Source organism: Macaca fascicularis, chromosome 2, assembly GCF_037993035.2.
Source record: "Macaca fascicularis isolate 582-1 chromosome 2, T2T-MFA8v1.1".
NCBI lineage: Eukaryota > Metazoa > Chordata > Mammalia > Primates > Cercopithecidae > Macaca > Macaca fascicularis.
The window spans coordinates 142,070,774-142,089,055 of NC_088376.1; the positions used below are offsets into that span (position 1 = coordinate 142,070,774).

The 18,282-nt window shown below is 38.9% G+C and overlaps 1 protein-coding gene across 3 annotated transcripts in view; it reads left to right on the forward strand.

Annotated features, from left to right (window-relative positions):
• The window catches only part of LRRN1 (leucine rich repeat neuronal 1), a 45,127-nt gene extending 28,307 nt beyond the window's left edge, over positions 1–16,820 (forward strand). For 2 of the 3 annotated variants that reach the window (XM_005547659.5, XM_015446204.4), the window contains exon 2: positions 13,576–16,820. In XM_005547659.5, coding sequence (XP_005547716.1) covers positions 13,853–16,003 — 2,151 coding nt within the window. In that variant the 5' untranslated portion in view covers positions 13,576–13,852 and the 3' untranslated portion in view covers positions 16,004–16,820. Of the gene's footprint in view, positions 1–12,840; positions 13,056–13,575 lie in introns of all 3 variants that reach the window. The other variant, XM_074032750.1, reaches the window with a different exon arrangement.
• The last annotated feature ends 1,462 nt before the right edge of the window (positions 16,821–18,282 follow it).

Sequence of the window (18,282 nt, forward strand, 5' to 3'; positions counted from 1 at the left end):
AGCATCTACCATGCCCAAGGGCCTTAAAGAGATTATTCATTACTCCCAATAACAAGATGAAAATGAAATTCAAAGGCAAATCTGATAGGGTTCCAGAGGTTCAAAAATGAGTATTTGAGGGCGCACGATGTGCTGGATGTTTTCCCAGTGTGTTAGGGTTCTCTTAGAGGACAGAACTAATGGGAGATATATTTACATATATATATCTTATATATAAGCCACATATACTAATGGGAGATATATAATATATATAAACTATGTATATATTTATATATAATATATACATATTATATATATTTTATATACATATATGTATATATTAATATAGATGTATATCTTTTATATACATATGTATTACATGTATATATGTATATATATTATATATTATGTATACATAGTTTATATATATTATATATCTCCCATTAGTATATGTGACTATTATATATATAAAGGGAGTTTATTCAACCAATCACAAGGTCCCACAATAGGCTGTCTGCAAGCTAAGGAGCAAGGAGAGCCAGTTCGAGTCCCCAAACTGAAGAACTTCGGGTCCGATGTTCCAGGGCAGGAAGCATACAGTACGGGAGAAAGATGTAGGCTAGGAGACTAGACCTGTCTCTCTTTTTCATGTTTCTCTGCCTGCTTTGTATTTGCTGGAAGCTGATTAGATCGTGCCCACCAGATTAAAGGTGGGTCTGCCTTCCCACTGACTGGAATGATAATCTCTTTTGGCAACACCCACACAGACACACCCAGGATTAATACTTTGTATCGCCAGTCCATCCCTTGTCAACTTGAACACATCTCCTGAGACCATACATACAAATAAAGACAATAATGAGGGCATAATTACACCTAACATAATACAACTATCCTTCCTACAACCAGAAACACACTAATCCCCCAACCCAAATACTATTACATAAAGTTAACAATACTTACATGCTGATATGAAGTCAATAAATCTTATGTCACATGATAAAGGAAAAAAAAGATATTAGTACAGGTATATACATGCACAAACATGTTTTTAACAAGGAGGAAACACTCATGACAGTCAACAGTCCTTGTTTCTGCAGCTGGTCATGTGGTTGTAGCTGGTATTGATGACTACCTTCTTGTACTACCCATTCTATATTCCCTTTGCCTTCAGCAAGCACCTCATCAGGTTGTTGTTTTTTTTTTTTTTCTCCTGGTGCAGTGACCCAAACCTTCACTCCTGAAGGTCTGGGCCATTTGTAGTCCTGCCTGGATTGGGCTGTTGTAGTTTTCCGTTGACCTTAATCACAGGACATTGTAATACTAAGAGACATCCTAATGGATCTCCTGTATTCCATGCATACTCTCCCTTACTTTCGTTGTAGAGTAGCAGACTGATTTCATCTTGGTAATCTGGGTCAGTCACACCAGCCAAAACTGTAACTCCCTTCTTAGCCTCTTGACTTAAAGGTAGGGGGAGCCCAAAGTGTCCAGGTGGCAATCTTAAGTTCTAGTTTCACGGAATCATTGTGTCTCCAGGTGGCAGCGTTCCTCCCTCTGGAACTAAGATGTCTAGGCTAGCAGAACGAAATGTCGTGGGAACAGGAAAGAAAAATTTTGGTAGTGGATCACTAGGGGTGATGGTGAGTGGCGCCACTTCCACCCATTGATTCCTAGACCCATGAATTCTAGCTATGGGACAAACAGTACCATATAGTGGATGCTGATTCAGAGCATGCATGGCCTTCTGGAGAACTTTGCTGCAGCCCTGCAAATATTTTTACCTAGTTGGCATTTTAAGTGTGACTTCAAAAGGCCATTTCACTGTTTTGTCAATCCAGCTGCTTTAGGATGATGGGGAACATGGTAAGAGCAGTGAATTCCATGAGCATGAGCCCACTGCCACACTTCTTTAGCTGTAAAGTGAGTGCCTTGGTCAGAGGCAATGCTGTATGGAATACCATGATGGTGAATAAGGCATTCCATGAGTCCATGGATGGTAGTCTTGGCAAAAGCATTGCATGCAGGATAGGCAAACTCATATCCGGAGTGTCTATTCCAGTGAGGACCAACCTCTGTCCTTTTCATGATGGAAAAGGTCCAATATAATCAATCTTCCACCAGGTAGCTGGCTGATCATCCCGAGGAATGGTGCCTTATCGAGGGCTCAGTGTTGGTCTCTGCTGCTGGCAAATTGGGCACTCAGCAGTGGCTGGAGCCAGGTCAGCCTTGGTGAGCAGAAGTCCATGTTGCTGAGCCCATGTGTAACCTACATCCCTGCCATCATGGCCACTTTGTTCATGGGCCCTTTGGGCAATGACGGGGGTGACTGGGGAAAGAGGCTGAGTGGTGTCCATGGAACGGGTCATCCTATCCACTTGATTATTAAAAGCCTCCTCTGCTGAAGTCACCCATTGATGAGCACTCACATGGGATACAAACATCTTCACAGTTTTTGACCACTCAGGTCAATCCACATACTTCTTCCCCAGATTTCTTTGTCACCAATTTTCCAATCATACTTCTTCCAAGTCCCTGACCATCCAGCCAAACCATTGGCTACAGCCCATGAATCGGTATATAATCACCCATCTGGCCATTTCTCCTTCCATCCAAAGTGCACAACCAGGTGCACTGCTTAAAATTCTGCCCACTGGGAAGATATCACTTCACTGCTGTCCTTCAGGGATGTCCTAGAAAGGGGCTGTAGTGCTGCAGCTGTCCACTTTCGAGTGGTGTCTGCACATCATGCAGAACCATCTGTGAACCAGGCCCTAGTCTTCTCTTCCTCTGTCAGCTGATCATAGGGAACTCCCCATGAGGCCATCAGAGCAGGCTGGGGGAGAGAAGGCAGGGTGGCCCGAGTGGAGACCATGGGCATTTGAGCCACTTCCTTATGTAACTTACTTGTGCCTTCAGGACCTGCTTGAGCATGATCATGTATATGCCACTTCCATTTGATGATGAAATGCTGCTGTGCATGCTGCCTCAGGGGAGAGGCCACCACTGTTGCCTCAGGCAGTGCAGGGTTTGTCTCCTCAGAAAAAGGTGGAAAGGCCTATGGCAGCATGTGTTGGGGAGGGGATGTTGCCACTACTGGGGATGGGGAAGCTGTTTCTTCTGGCTAAAAAGGTTCCTCAGAGTTTACAAACTTAGTGTCCCCAGCTTCATCAGGGTCTTCCCACACATCCCCATTCCAAGTTTCAGGGTCCCATTCTTTTCCGATCAATGCCCTCACTTTAACTATAGATACCTGGCAAGGCTGTGCATGCACCTTTCATTGCATGTCAGCCGCTAGCATAAGAACTTGTGTTTGTTTTTCCACAATTTCAGCTCTTTCTCTTCAGGAGATAAGACTCAGGGCAGTCTTAGCAGATTTGAGGCTCAGTATCTGCTTCTGAAGCAAGGAGATAGAATCCCTGAGTTCATCATTTTCTTTCATCACTTTGTCCACCGAACTTAGGAGCAACCAACCAGCTTCATCATGTTTCTTGGTTCTCCACATATGGTCAAAGGTATTATATGTATAGGGTCACTAAACTCCATGCCTCTGACAAGCGGTGAATCAGCAGTGTCAAATGCATTTATTTTGCATAAGTCTCTAAATAGTTAACACCAACGACTATCAGTGTTCTCCATACTATTAGAAGTAGAGTCCTTAGCATTTTGGGGTCTAATCATATTAAGTAGCCAACTCCAGAAACCCCAAAATCAATGAAGGAACTCCATCCTTTAATATTCTGTTCCTTTAGAACCACTCCTGGTACCAAAATCTGTATTAGAGTTCTCGTAGAGGGACAGAACAGGAGATATATATGTGTGTGTGTGTGTGTGTGTGTGTGTGTGTGTGTGTGTGTGTGTGTGTGTGTGTGTGTGTGTGTGTGTGTGTAAAGGAGAGTTTATTAAGTATTAACTTACATGATCACAAAGTCCCACAATAGGCTAGGCTATCTGCCAGTTGTGGAGCAAGGAGAACCAGTCCGAGTCCTAAAACTGAAGAACTTGGAGTCTGATGTTCAAGGGCAGGAAGCATCCAGCACAGGAGAAAGATGTAGGCTGGGAGGCTAGGTCCTTCTCTCCTTTTCATGTTTTTCTGCCTGCTTTATATTTGCTGGAAGCTGATTAAATTGTCCCCACCAGATTAAGGGTGGATCTGCCTTCTCCAGCCCACTGACTCAAATGTTAATTTCTTTTGACAACACCCTCACAGACACACCCAAGGTTAATACTTTGTATCTCAATCCAATCAAGTTGACACTGGGTATTAACCATCATACCCAGGCCCTAGGCTGAATATTTTTACATAGGTACTTTTTTATCATAATGTACATATATGAACCATATATACTTAGCCTTAAGTTTAGCTATGGAAACTGAATCACAGAGAATTCTCAGCTTATGATAGGGTTACGTCCTGATACACCCATCTTAAGTTGAAAATATCATTATGTTGAAAATGCATTTAATACACCTAACCTACCAAAACATCATAGCCTACCTTGAATATTGTCAGAACATTTACATTAGTTTTATTGGGCAAAATCATCTACCATAAAGTCTGTTTTCTAATAAACTGTTGAATTTCTCGTGTAATTGAATACTGCAGTGACAGTTAAAAATAGAATGCTATCATATAGGTACTCAGATTTCTACTAAGTGTGTACTGCTTTCACACCTTCATAAAGTCAAAAAATTGTAAGTTGAACTATCGTAAGTTGGGGAAGGTCTACAGCTTGCACAAGGTGACACATCTAGTAAGTAGAGAAGCATAATTCGAATACAGAACACTTGATTCCTCCAGGGTAGAATTCTTTCTCCAACCCCAGAGCTGCCAGATTTTTTTTTTTTCCAGTAACAGAAATACAAATAACCAACTTGTTATTGTGAGTACATATTTCTTTTTTGCCTAACTTCATAAGAAGTTAATGCATATAAATCATAGTGCTAAGTCTCACCAAATATTTTTATTCTGTTGAACTAACTTCCTATCTAACACAGTTCTATGGGGAAAATGAGAGCGCTTGCCAAGTGCAGTGATGGTGATGATCATGCAGTTCATTGCCTTCAGAATTTTATACTCAGAGCAGAGTGTCCCAAATATATCTTGTTGGAAAAAAAAAGAAGCATCAAATGTAATTGTATAATTGTTTGTGGGACTTTCGAAATGCATCCCTTGCAAATTCTGGGCCTTAAAGCCATGTTTTGTTACTTAAAGGGTTTGTTTCTTTAAACCTCCAGACTTGTTTGTGAAACATCACCCTGGTAATTAGCAGGACATTTTCTTCGTACATTTGATAGATCTTGTCAATCAGCCCTAGAAGAAAGCAATTTCACTTTAAAAAAAAAAAAAAAAAATCTATTCCAGCTGTTTTTTATTTGTTGCAGAATTTAAATAATTAATTTGTATATGTTATAAAAGTTGGCCTGAATTATAATGGCTTCACTTTTTTTTGTGGTAAAAGCACTTAACATTAAATTTATCATCTCTCAATTTTAAGTGTACAGTTCAGTTGTGTTAAGTATATTCACATTATTGTGTAACAGATCTCTAGAACTTTCTCATCTTGCAAAACTAAAACTTTATTCCCATGAAACACCAGTTCCCTCTACCTCCAAGCCCTTGGCAACCACCTTTCTACTTTCTGTTTCTGTGATTTTGACTACTTTATATGAATGGAATCATGTAGTATTCACGCTATTGTGAATGGCTTATTTCATAATGTCCTCAAGATTCATCCATGTTATAGCATATGACAGGAATTCCTTTTTAAAGCTGCATAATATTCCATTGTATGTACACACCACATTTTCGTGTGTGTGTGTGTAGTAGTGGTTTTTACTGATTGGCACAAGATTACGGCCTATGCTTCCGATACCCTTCCCTCTTATGCAGCTCAAATGGAAGGAAACTGATTAACACATAGAAAGCAATAGCATGCTTACAGGTTTAAACTCCTTTTGTTTTTACAAAAAGGAGTGGGATATGGGGGTGGTACAATTTTAGGGATAGTAGCAAAACTCTCCCTAGACTAGAGTGGGTGGGCCTATCTGTCCCTTGTTGCTGGTACCACAAAGAGGGTGCATTAGTAAAGAAGGGGAAGGGTTACATGTGGTTGGCCTGCTATTAAGAGGGGAAGATAGGATGGTATCTGCTGTGTACCTGTCTTTGGCCAAACGTGGGGCTAGACTAAGTGCCCCTTTCTTCTTGGCCCTCCTACACAACCCAGCTGTACTGTCTCTTGCACCTATGGGAAGGAGGTGTGAAGGAAGCTGAGAACATCTGCCTTGAGAAGAAACGGGAAACCTTAGTTTCCTTTCACTTTCCCTCGACTGAATTCCACTCCCCTCAGCTCTGGAGAGCACTGCAAAAGTCTTCCTTAGGAGTGCTGTGAAGACGCTAGGGAAGATGCTGACCCAGGCGGGTAGCCCTGAGTGGGCAAAATGAAAAACTTGACTTTCCCTGCAGTATCAAGCAAGGTTGCTTTGTAAACAAACAAAACTGGAAAATAAGACTAAATACTAAGTCCTTGAGTGCATTTGGATTGGAGGCAAGGGCTGTATTACTCCATCCCCACCCTGCCCCATTTTATAAAAGTGCCAAGAGGTTTAAGGACCACAACCAACCCTACTTCCCTTCAAGCACCATTCCTTGGATTCCCCAGTTTTGTTGAGCTCATTTGGGGTTATTACTGCCACCCTCTTAAAAAATGACTCAGCCTGTTGGTTGGTCCATTTTCTACCCTTTGTATAATTATGAAACACACTCTCTAAATAGGAGACACATAAGCCCTCACTCTATAGTCCAAGGGACTAGGTGATATCATGCCGGGAAGGCTAAATTGTTTGCTTTCCTGGGTGGTCCTGATGTGAATGGACAGCAGCAGGGTTCTTGTGGGATCAGAGCAGTCTAGTTTGAGCCACCACACGTTTTTTCATTTTTTAAAATTAATTTTAATTTGTTTTAAGTTCCGGGGTACATGTGTAGGATGTGCAGGTTTGTTACATGGGCAAACGTGTGCCATGGTGGTTTGCAGCACCTGTCAACCCATCATCTACGTATTAAGCCCAGGATGCATTAGCTGTATTTCCTAATGCTCTCCCTCCCCTCGCCCTACCACCCAACAGGCCCTGTTTGTGTCGTTCCCCTCCCTGTGTGTCCATGTGTTCTCACTGTTCAGCTCCCACTTATAGGTGAGAACATGTGGTGTTTGGTTTTCTGTTCCTGCCTTAGTTTGCTCAGGATAATGGCTTCCAGCTCCATCCATGTCCCTGCAAAGGACATGATCTTGTTTTTATAACTCAGAAATAAGACCACCCATCTACAACCATATCATCTTTCACAAACCTGACAAAAACAAGCAATGGGGAAACGATTCCCTATTTAATAAATAATCCTGGGAGAATTGGCTACCCATATGCAGAAAAATGAAACTGGATACCTTATACAAAAATTAACTCAAGATGGATTAAAGACTTAAATGTAAAACACAAAACTATAAAAACTCTAGAAGAAAATCTAGGCAATACCATTCAAAACATAAGCACAGGCAAAATCACCATTTGGTGACAAAATCACCAAAAACAATTGCAGCAAAAGCAAAAATTGACAAACGGGATCTAATTAAACCACATTTTCTTTATCCATTCATTTGTCATTGGGCATTTGGGCTGCCTCCACCTCTTGACTATTGTGAATAATAGTTGCAATGAACGTGGGTGTACAAATAAATATCTCTTTCAGATGCTGCTTTAATTCTTTTGGATATGTACCCTGAACTGGGATATAATCATATGGTGATTATATTTTCGATTTTTTGAGAAATCACAGTGAACAAGGGTTACAATTTCTCTGCATCTTTTCCAGTGCGTGTTATTTTCTGTGGTGATAGTGTCCATCATAATGAGTATGAGGTGATACCTCATTGTGCTTTTTATTTGCATTTCTCTTATGATTAGTGATATGGAGCATTTTTTCATATGCTTGTGGGTCATTTGTATGTCTTTGGATAACTGTCTAAGTCCTTTGCCCATTTTTTAATAAGGTTATTTTGTTGTAGGAGTTTACAATATATTCTGGATATTAATCCATTATCATATATATAATTTAAAAATACTGTCTCCCATTCTGTAGGTCATCTTTTTTCTCTGTTGATTGTCTCCTTTGATGCACAGGCTGTAAGTTTGAAGTCATCTCATTTGTCTTTTGTTGTTGTTGCCTGTGTTTTCGGTGTCATATCTAAGAAACCATTGCCAAATACCCAAAAGCTTTTCCCTTATGTTTTCTTCTAGGAGTTTCAAAGGTTTAGGTCTTATGGTTAGGTCTTTAATGCATTTTGAGTTAATTTTTGTATATGGCATAAGGGAAGAGTACAACCTCATTCTTTTCATGTAGACATCCAGTTTTCCCAACACAATTTGTTGAAGAAACTGTCCTTCATTGTATAGTCTTGGCACCCTTGTCAAAGATCATAAAAAGCATGTATAGAAGGGTTTATTTCTGGACTCTGTTCCATTGGTCTATATGTCTGTCTGTATGTCAGTACTACACCATCTTGATTACTGTTGCCTTACAGTATGTTTTGAAATCAGGAAGTGTGAAGTCTCCAACATTGTTCTTTTTCAGGATTACTTTGGCAATGTAAAATCTCTTGATTTTATATGAATTTTAGAAATTTTTCCTGTGGAAGTTACCATTGAGATTTTGATAGAGATGGCATTGACTCTGTAGATTGTTTTGGGTGTTATAGACAGTATAACAATATTAAATTTTCCAGTCTATAAACATGGGATGTTTCACCATTGTGTTTATGTCATCTTTGATTTATTTTGGTTATCTCTTATAATTTTCATTGTACAAGTCTTTTGCCTTCTCAGTTCATTCCTAAGCATTGTATTCTTTCTGAGACTTTTGTAAACGGGGTTGTTTTCTTAATTTCCTTTTCAGATTAGTCATTGTTCGTTTATGGAAATACAACTCATTTGTGTGTTGATTTGTATCCTGCAAATTTGCTAACATCATTTATTAGTTTTAGTGGGTTTTTTGTGGAATCTTTAGGATTTTCTATATATAAGATTATGTAATCTGGGAACAGATAATTTTACTTCTCTTCCATTTAAATGCCTTTTATTTATTTTTCTTGTCTAACTGCTGTGACTAGAGTTTCCAGTACTATGTTGAATAGAAATGGCAAGAATAGGCATCCTTTCCTTGTTCCCATTCTTAGAAGAGAAACTTTCCGTTTTTCGCGATTGAGTATGATTTTAACTGTGGACTTTTCATATGTGACTTTTATTATGTGTAGGTACTTTCCTTCCATTCCTCGTTTGTTGAGTGTTTTTATCATGAAAAAGTGTTGAATTTTGTCAAATGGTTTTGTGCATCAATTGAGATGATCATGTGTTTTCACTTCTTTATTATGTTAATGTGATATATTATACTAATTGTTTTTCACATTCCCTTCCTTGCATTCCCGGTATAAATCCAACTTGTTCATAGTATACAATCTTTTTAATATGCTTTTGAATTTGGTTTGCTACATTTTGTTGAGAAGATTTGCATCAGTATGCATTAGGAATATTGGTCTGTAGTTTTCTTGTTGTGATAATGGATTTACATTTAAACACTATTAGTGAGTAGCTCCTGAGAAATGCCCTACATTGCAAACATCTAAACTGGCTTAAGGGCGCTATAAAAGTTGTTCTATGTATAATGTCATGTTAAAAACATTTGGTGAAATTTACTAAAGAGAATTCAGAATTAAATAGAAATAGAAATATCTTAACACCTCCTTTTGTATTAAGGATGTTTAATTCCTTGCTGCCAAAGGAATGTCTTGTAGGATGTGGAGAGGAAATTCTTATACATACATTCTTATAGAATGTAGAAGAAAAAAATGTCTTCCTCTGTGCTTGATCTGATTTCTAACATTCTGGGTTTCCATGGTTGATTGGTTGGTTGGTTGGTTGAAAAAGGTATGTGTGTATGTCAAAGAAAATTTTGAAGATTTCAACACAATTATCTCAAATCATATAATTTAAACTAAAATGGGGGTATTAGCTGTAATAATGTTCAAACTATAGCCCCATAAAGGCTATTTCTCAATATTAATAGACTGATTTGGAAGTCTCTCACACAACTTTAATACATATTTTACTTCTTGATACATTTCCTTACATTCATTTGAAACATAAAAATTAGTTGAGGCCGGGTGCGGTGTCTCACACCTGTAATCCTAAGCACTTTAGGAGTCCGAAGTGGGTGGATCACGAGGTGAGGAGATCAAGACCATCCCGGCTAATGCAGTGAAACCTTGTCCCTACTAAAAATACAATTAGTCAGGCGTGGTGGCACGTGCCTGTAGTTCCAGCTATGCAGAAGGCCGAGGTAGGATAATTGCTTAAACCCGGGAGGCGGAGGTTGCAGTGAGCCGAGATCGCGCCACTGCACTCCAGCCTGGAAGACAGAGCAAGACTTTGTCTCAAAGATAAATAAACAAATAAAAATTAGTTGAAATTCTATCTCAGTTATGAAAGGTAGCTTTATTCTTTTGGTTTTCTATTTTGAGTTATGATTGAGAAATAACCTGTGGCAGAAGTTTTCTTAGCAATTTATTGTGGCCGTTGCACCTGTTTCAAGATTCCTCTAAACAGAAACAAAAGTGAAATAAATTTGTGGAGTTAATAATAAAAATGTTATTCTCTGCGGTATTTTTTTTTTTTTTAAGACAGAGTCTTACTCTGTTGCCCAGGCTGGAGTGCAGTGGCGCCATCTTGGCTCATTGGAACCTGCGCCTCCCGGGTTCAAGCGATTCTCCTGCCTCAGGCCCCTGAGTAGCTGGGAATACAGGCGTGTATCACCACGCCTGGCTAATTTTTGTATTTTTAGTAGAGACACGGTTTCACCATGTTGGTCAAGCTGGTCTCGAACCCCCGACCTCGTGATCTGCGCCCCTTCAGCCTCCCAAAGTGCTGGGATTACAGGCGTGATCCACCGCGCCCAGTCCATATTTTTTCATTTCATAGAATATCCGGATAAAAGTCAGAGTCAAACTAGTTTTATAATACTGAAAAGTTTTGCAAATACAGGCATGTCACTTAATGATGGGGATATGTTCTGAGAAATGTGTCATTAGGTGATTCCATCATTGTGCAAATGTCATAGAGTATACTTACATAAACCTAGGTGGTATGTAGCCTATATGATATACCCTATTGCTCCTAGGCCGCAAACCTGTATAGCATGTTACTATCCTGAAGGCAATAGGCAATTGTAACACAATGGCAAGTATTTGTGTATTGAAACATAAAGGTATAATAAAAATATGGTACTATGAATACAACTTTATGGGACTACCATTGTATATGTGGTCCATCATTGGCCAGACTTTCCTTATGGTGGCACAAGACTACATAGTAAAGGGTGAAGTAACCAGACTTGGAGATGGGGAGGAGGGAGAAGAATGCCAGATGTATGTTTCCTCCCACCAAGACTAGAAGGCATCTAGTATCAGGCAACACACTTATTTCCTACTCCTACACAATCATTTCCTACTCCTGTCTCATACTTGCCAGAATCTGGATTTTTTTTTTTCTTTATTGTCAGACCAGTAATGCAGTTTTCGTATTTTGTATAACAAAAAAGTTGTAGGACTTTTTCTTCTTACTATGAAAATATGACTCATTAAATACATAACTTTTAGTACTGGCTATTTGTATTCTTATACTCTTAGTCACAAAGATCACTATGTTTTACAAAGTCAAAAGGTTGTTAATAGCAGCTAGCATGAATTCAGAGCTTGCTATGTATTGAGCACTGGGTTTAAACACATATGCTCGATTTTATTAGATCCTTATAGTAGGAAGGTAAAGAATACATTAGTCACTGAAGTTCGTCAGTGCTCAAGACTCAAGTGCACTATAGCAAGACGAACACCAGGAAAACATGTAACTCTGCTTTGACTACTTTAGCAAGTGAATGGCCCAGTTAGGGAAAGCAAGACAAACACTGGATCCATAATGGCTTTTTACAGCTGATAGGAATGCAGAAAAAATAGAGCCATTAACTACTAATATCATCTTTGCAAGCAGGTGAGCAGTACATATCTGACTTCAGAAGATTTTATTGAAATCAATAGATGATGGTTAATAAAAACAAATATTCTCAGCTTTCCTTCTTTCACTTGTCCTCTGACAACCACTATTTAGCTAAAACTAAATGGATTAGAGATATAAGATGATGAATAACAACTATTATTAACTTTTGTGAGCATATAATGTGAGTCAGCTACTACACTAAGAAGTTTACATAGATTCCCTTAATTTTCTCAATAATCCTATGAGAACTGTACTTGTATGAGCAACCCCATTTTATAACTGAAGATACTTGAGGCTTCAAGAGGTTATGTAAACATGTTCGTGGTCAACAGTCATTAAGCGGTGAGTGACATTCTCATGAGATTAATGAAATCATCTGTGTGAGATACAAATACATCTATTGTGTATGTTTGTGTTTTTAAATGGAGACCAGTGGTGTGACAGAATGAAGTCCTTTTATTATTCAGTCAAGATCTGATGTGGCTATTCGAATATAGGAAAAACTGATGTTTTCCTTTTTTAGTTATATTAAATTAACTTTAAAAATAATAACTTTATCAAGATATAATTCACATAACGTAATTTGCTCATTAAAATGTTTGAGTCAAGAGTTTTTAGAAGATTCACAGAATTGTGCAACCATCACCACAATCTTTAGAATATTTTCATCATCTCAAAAAATACTTTGTAGCCTTTAGCACTCCTCCCACTGTACCCCCCCATACCCCTGGCCATAGGCAATGACCAAATTACTTTCTGTCTCTGCAGGTTGTCCTATTCTGGATACTTTGTATATGTGGAATCATACAATATGTGATCGTTTATGACTGGCATCTTTCAAGCATGTTTTTGATGTTTCCATCCATGTTGTAGAATATTAAATTAACTTTTTGCATAAGAATAATTGAGCTAGAAAAGCATTGGCTGAATATGTCTACAGAATGTACCATTTAGAAAAGAAACAATTCCTGGAGACAAATGAGGTATTAACTAAAATGTAAAGATCTAAAACTTAGCTTTGAGTCTTTAATAAGCTACCATTCATGTTTTGCTTTTACTAGGAATGAACTTTTAATGTTTTGGAGCTATAAATGTAGTTTCTGAAGACATCTTTGTTTTTAAAGAAATGACATCTGCAGGCTTTTTCTTAGTGTTTCTAGTAAGTGTGTATGAGTGTGTGCACTTGTATGTGTGTGTGTGCATGTTTAGTGATTTACATGTGTATACATACAACTGTACACAGTCATATATGACTCTGGTGGTACATGGAGTCTAAATTTAATTATAAAATTGAAGGAGTTCTAAAATTAGTTTTAGTATAGTAAGTGGGATATAGTAAGAATGTCCTACTATTTAAAAGCCTATTTGGTTATCCTGAATGGATTTTGAATGTATTCAATACTAGATTTGTGAGTAACTGTGCCTTTTTAGTAAACAAAAGAAAGGCTGTAATGTAGAAAGTATATGGAATAAGCATAACATCTGTCCTAATCTAATTTTCAGGCACATCTCCAGACTTCAATTTGGCTGAAGTAACTCATGCCACAGACCTGTGCACATGCCTGGAATTGAGACACAGTTTAAAAGACTTCAGATTGCTTTCTGCCTTTTGAAAACTCCTGAAAACCATCCTTTTGGACTCTGGAATTCTACACAGCTCAACCAAGACTTTGCTTGAATGTTTACATTTTCTGCTCGCTGTCCTACATATCACAATATCGTGTTCACGTTTTGTTAAAACTTAAGGGTGTCAGGAGTTGAGCTTGCTCAGCAAGCCAGCATGGCTAGAATGAGCTTTGTTGTAGCAGCTTGCCAATTGGTGCTGGGCCTACTAATGACTTCATTAACTGAGTCTTCCATACAGAATAGTGAGTGTCCACAACTTTGCGTATGTGAAATTCGTCCCTGGTTTACCCCACAGTCAACTTACAGAGAAGCCACGACTGTTGATTGCAATGACCTCCGCTTAACAAGGATTCCCAGTAACCTCTCTAGTGACACACAAGTGCTTCTCTTACAGAGCAATAACATCGCAAAGACTGTGGATGAGCTGCAGCAGCTTTTCAACTTGACTGAACTAGATTTCTCCCAAAACAACTTTACTAACATTAAGGAGGTTGGGCTGGCAAACCTAACCCAGCTCACGACACTGCATTTGGAGGAAAATCAGATTACGGAGATGACTGACTACTGTCTACAAGACCTCAGCAACCTTCAAGAACTCTACATCAACCACAACCAAATTAGCACTATTTCTGCTAATGCTTTTGCAGGCTTAAAAAATCTATTAAGGCTCCACCTGAACTCCAACAAATTGAAAGTTATTGATAGTCGCTGGTTTGATTCTACACCCAATCTGGAAATTCTCATGATTGGAGAAAACCCTGTGATTGGAATTCTGGATATGAACTTCAAACCCCTCGTAAATTTGAGAAGCTTAGTTTTGGCAGGAATGTATCTCACTGATATTCCTGGAAATGCTTTGGTGGGTCTGGATAGCCTTGAGAGCCTGTCTTTTTATGATAACAAACTGGTCAAAGTCCCTCAACTTGCCCTGCAAAAAGTTCCAAATTTGAAATTCTTAGACCTCAACAAAAACCCCATTCATAAAATCCAAGAAGGGGACTTCAAAAATATGCTTCGGTTAAAAGAACTGGGAATCAACAATATGGGAGAACTCGTTTCTGTCGACCGCTATGCCCTGGATAACTTGCCTGAACTCACAAAGCTGGAAGCCACCAATAACCCTAAACTCTCTTATATCCACCGCTTGGCTTTCCGAAGTGTCCCTGCTCTGGAAAGCCTGATGTTGAACAACAATGCCTTGAATGCCATTTACCAAAAGACAGTCGAATCCCTCCCCAATCTGCGTGAGATCAGTATCCATAGCAATCCCCTGAGGTGTGACTGTGTGATCCACTGGATTAACTCCAACAAAACCAACATCCGCTTCATGGAGCCCCTATCCATGTTCTGTGCCATGCCACCCGAATATAAAGGGCACCAGGTGAAGGAAGTTTTAATCCAGGATTCGAGTGAACAGTGCCTCCCAATGATATCTCACGACACCTTCCCAAATCGTTTAAACATGGATATCGGCATGACGGTTTTCCTAGACTGTCGAGCCATGGCTGAGCCAGAACCTGAAATTTACTGGGTCACGCCCATTGGAAATAAGATAACTGTGGAAACCCTTTCAGATAAATACAAGCTAAGTAGCGAAGGCACCTTGGAAATATCTAACATACAAATTGAAGACTCAGGAAGATACACGTGTGTTGCCCAGAATGTCCAAGGGGCAGACACTCGGGTAGCAACAATTAAGGTTAATGGGACCCTTCTGGATGGTACCCAGGTGCTAAAAATATACGTCAAGCAGACAGAATCCCATTCCATCTTAGTGTCCTGGAAAGTTAATTCCAACGTCATGACGTCAAACTTAAAATGGTCGTCCGCCACCATGAAGATTGATAACCCCCACATAACATATACTGCCAGGGTCCCAGTAGATGTCCATGAATACAACCTAACACATCTGCAGCCTTCCACAGATTATGAAGTGTGTCTCACGGTGTCCAATATTCATCAGCAGACTCAAAAGTCATGTGTAAATGTCACAACCAAAAATGCCGCCTTCGCACTGGACATCTCTGATCAAGAAACCAGTACAGCGCTTGCTGCAGTAATGGGGTCTATGTTTGCCGTCATTAGCCTTGCGTCCATTGCTGTGTACTTTGCCAAAAGATTTAAGAGAAAAAACTACCACCACTCACTAAAAAAGTATATGCAAAAAACCTCTTCAATCCCACTAAATGAGCTGTACCCACCACTCATTAACCTCTGGGAAGGCGACAGTGAGAAAGACAAAGATGGTTCTGCAGACACCAAGCCAACCCAGGTTGACACATCCAGAAGCTATTACATGTGGTAACTCAGAGGATATTTTGCTTCTGGTAGTAAGGAGCACAAAGACGTTTTTGCTTTATTCTGCAAAAGTAAACCAGTTGAAGACTTTTGTATTTTTGACTTTGCTAGTTTGTGGCAGAGTGGAGAGGACGGGTGGATATTTCAAATTTTTTTAGTATAGCGTATCGCAAGGGTTTGACACGGCTGGCAGCGACTCTAGGCTTCCAGTTTGTGTTTGGTTTTTATTCTTATTATGATTATTATTATATTATTTTATTTTAGTTGTTGTGCTAAGCTCAGTAATGCTCTTCTAACTACAGTGCTCAATAAAATGATTAATGACAGGTTGGGGTTCCCCTGTGCTTTTACCAGTAGCATGACCCCTTCTGAAGCCATTGGTAGAAAGTACCTTGTCCTCCAAAAAGCTAACATACAGTTTTGAAGCAGCATTGAAACTTTTGTAGCAATCTGGTCTACAGACTTTTAACTCAAGAAGCTAAGGCTAGACTTGTTACCTTCGTTGAATGATGTTAGTTGACTGTACTGTAATGTTGTATCAACTGAATTGAATGTTTGCCTTTAAACAATGAATTTTCTTTTTCTTTCCTTTTTTTTTGTAATAAAGAGGCTTAGAACAAGCTTAACAGGCAATAGAAATATGTATATCAAATTTTTTAATGTAACAAACTACATGTTAATTGTTATCTTATTCTTTTTATCTTTAGTAGACACTTTTAAAAGAAAAGACAATTTTGTTGTGTTTAACTCACCAACACGTGGTGTATAATGAAGACAGAACTATAATAAATTAGTTTTGTTCTGATTTTTTAGAACAATTGCAATAATGTATCATTTATAGTTCTTCCTAGTTGCAGTGGTAATATTTTTCACATCCATAAAAACAACCACCAAAATAAATCAGCCTGTAGCATGTTGCTTTTTAAAGCTAGGCCCTAAAAGGTTTTAATTCTTTTTCTAAGGGAAGAAATGTCTATTTTAATTAAGATATTTTAATGAACAGGATTTCTGTATTTTAAATAGTACTGACTAGCACATAATGGGCAGTGGGAGGATAGTTCATATGAAGAAAAAAAGGTGTATTGTTGTATCCCTTGCATAAAGGTAAATATATATATATATATATATACACACACACACACACCCCCAATATATTCATATACGCACACATCCCAACCTGTCACACATAATTCTTGTGTATATATATGAATATATTGGATATGTCATTTCTGTAAGAGTTTTGTTAAAACCTGATTTTCTTTTGTAGTATCCACATTCTTCATCAAAGTACAAAAACATCTATGAAGTGTCCCAAAATGTATGACATGTTATTTCTTTTTAACAGTTGTCTATATGCTTAGACCCTAATTAGTCTGTCTATCTGTGTGGCGATATCTGCTGAGACAAGTAAATGATTAACAGAAAACAAAACAACTTCCATACAATTGATGTTTTTCATCCAAATATACATAGACAGTTTTGGAGAATTGTTTCAGGATTACAAAGCAAACGTGTGTAACATTTAGAGCAGATGGAACTAGGTTTAGGTAGAAGGCCAGTTCCACAAAGGGCAGAGGGATAGGATTTAATAGGTAAAGAAGAACCCATTTGAAAATAAAGGTTGTTTCAAAAGGCAGCTGCCACCAGGCACACACCATTCCATCAGACAGGTGCCAGACAAGCAAAAGCAAGGAAAAGTTGACAGAAAGTCCAGGTGATGTAGGCTGAGGTATTTTTCTTTGGCAATATCCTGGTTTTGTGAATCACTTAAAAAAAATCACTTTCTTCCCATTCTTAAGGGGTTTTGGCAAACAGAATTTCAGATCTTGAAACAAATGAGCTGCAACAGAAAAATAAGAAGTACCCGAGCTCAAAGCATCCCTTCCCAAAGCCTTCATTTATTGGTGAGAAAAACCTGGGCCCAGGGAGGGCTTGCAGCTTACCCAGGTCGGACTCCTGCTGGTTCAGTGCTCTGCACTCCATGGATTGTTCTAGGCCCAGCAGCCTTTTAGGTTCTTGTGCGGGGCCCCTCTTTTACAGTTCTGAATAACCTCTGGTGCGCCTGCTTCAAAAATGCAGTACATCCTCAAGTTCCCATTTACTCAGGATACATTTTATCACAGGGCAGATCAGATGGTGTCTCTATCGTTAGTACTGCAAAGTATGTATGGCAAACACACAGAATTGGAGCTGCGTTGAATGCAAATTTGGGGTATTTCCCTTGAGGAGTTCTTGTCTTCAAACGTCTGCAGAGAGTAGTGGACCATGCAGAGAGTAGTGGACCAT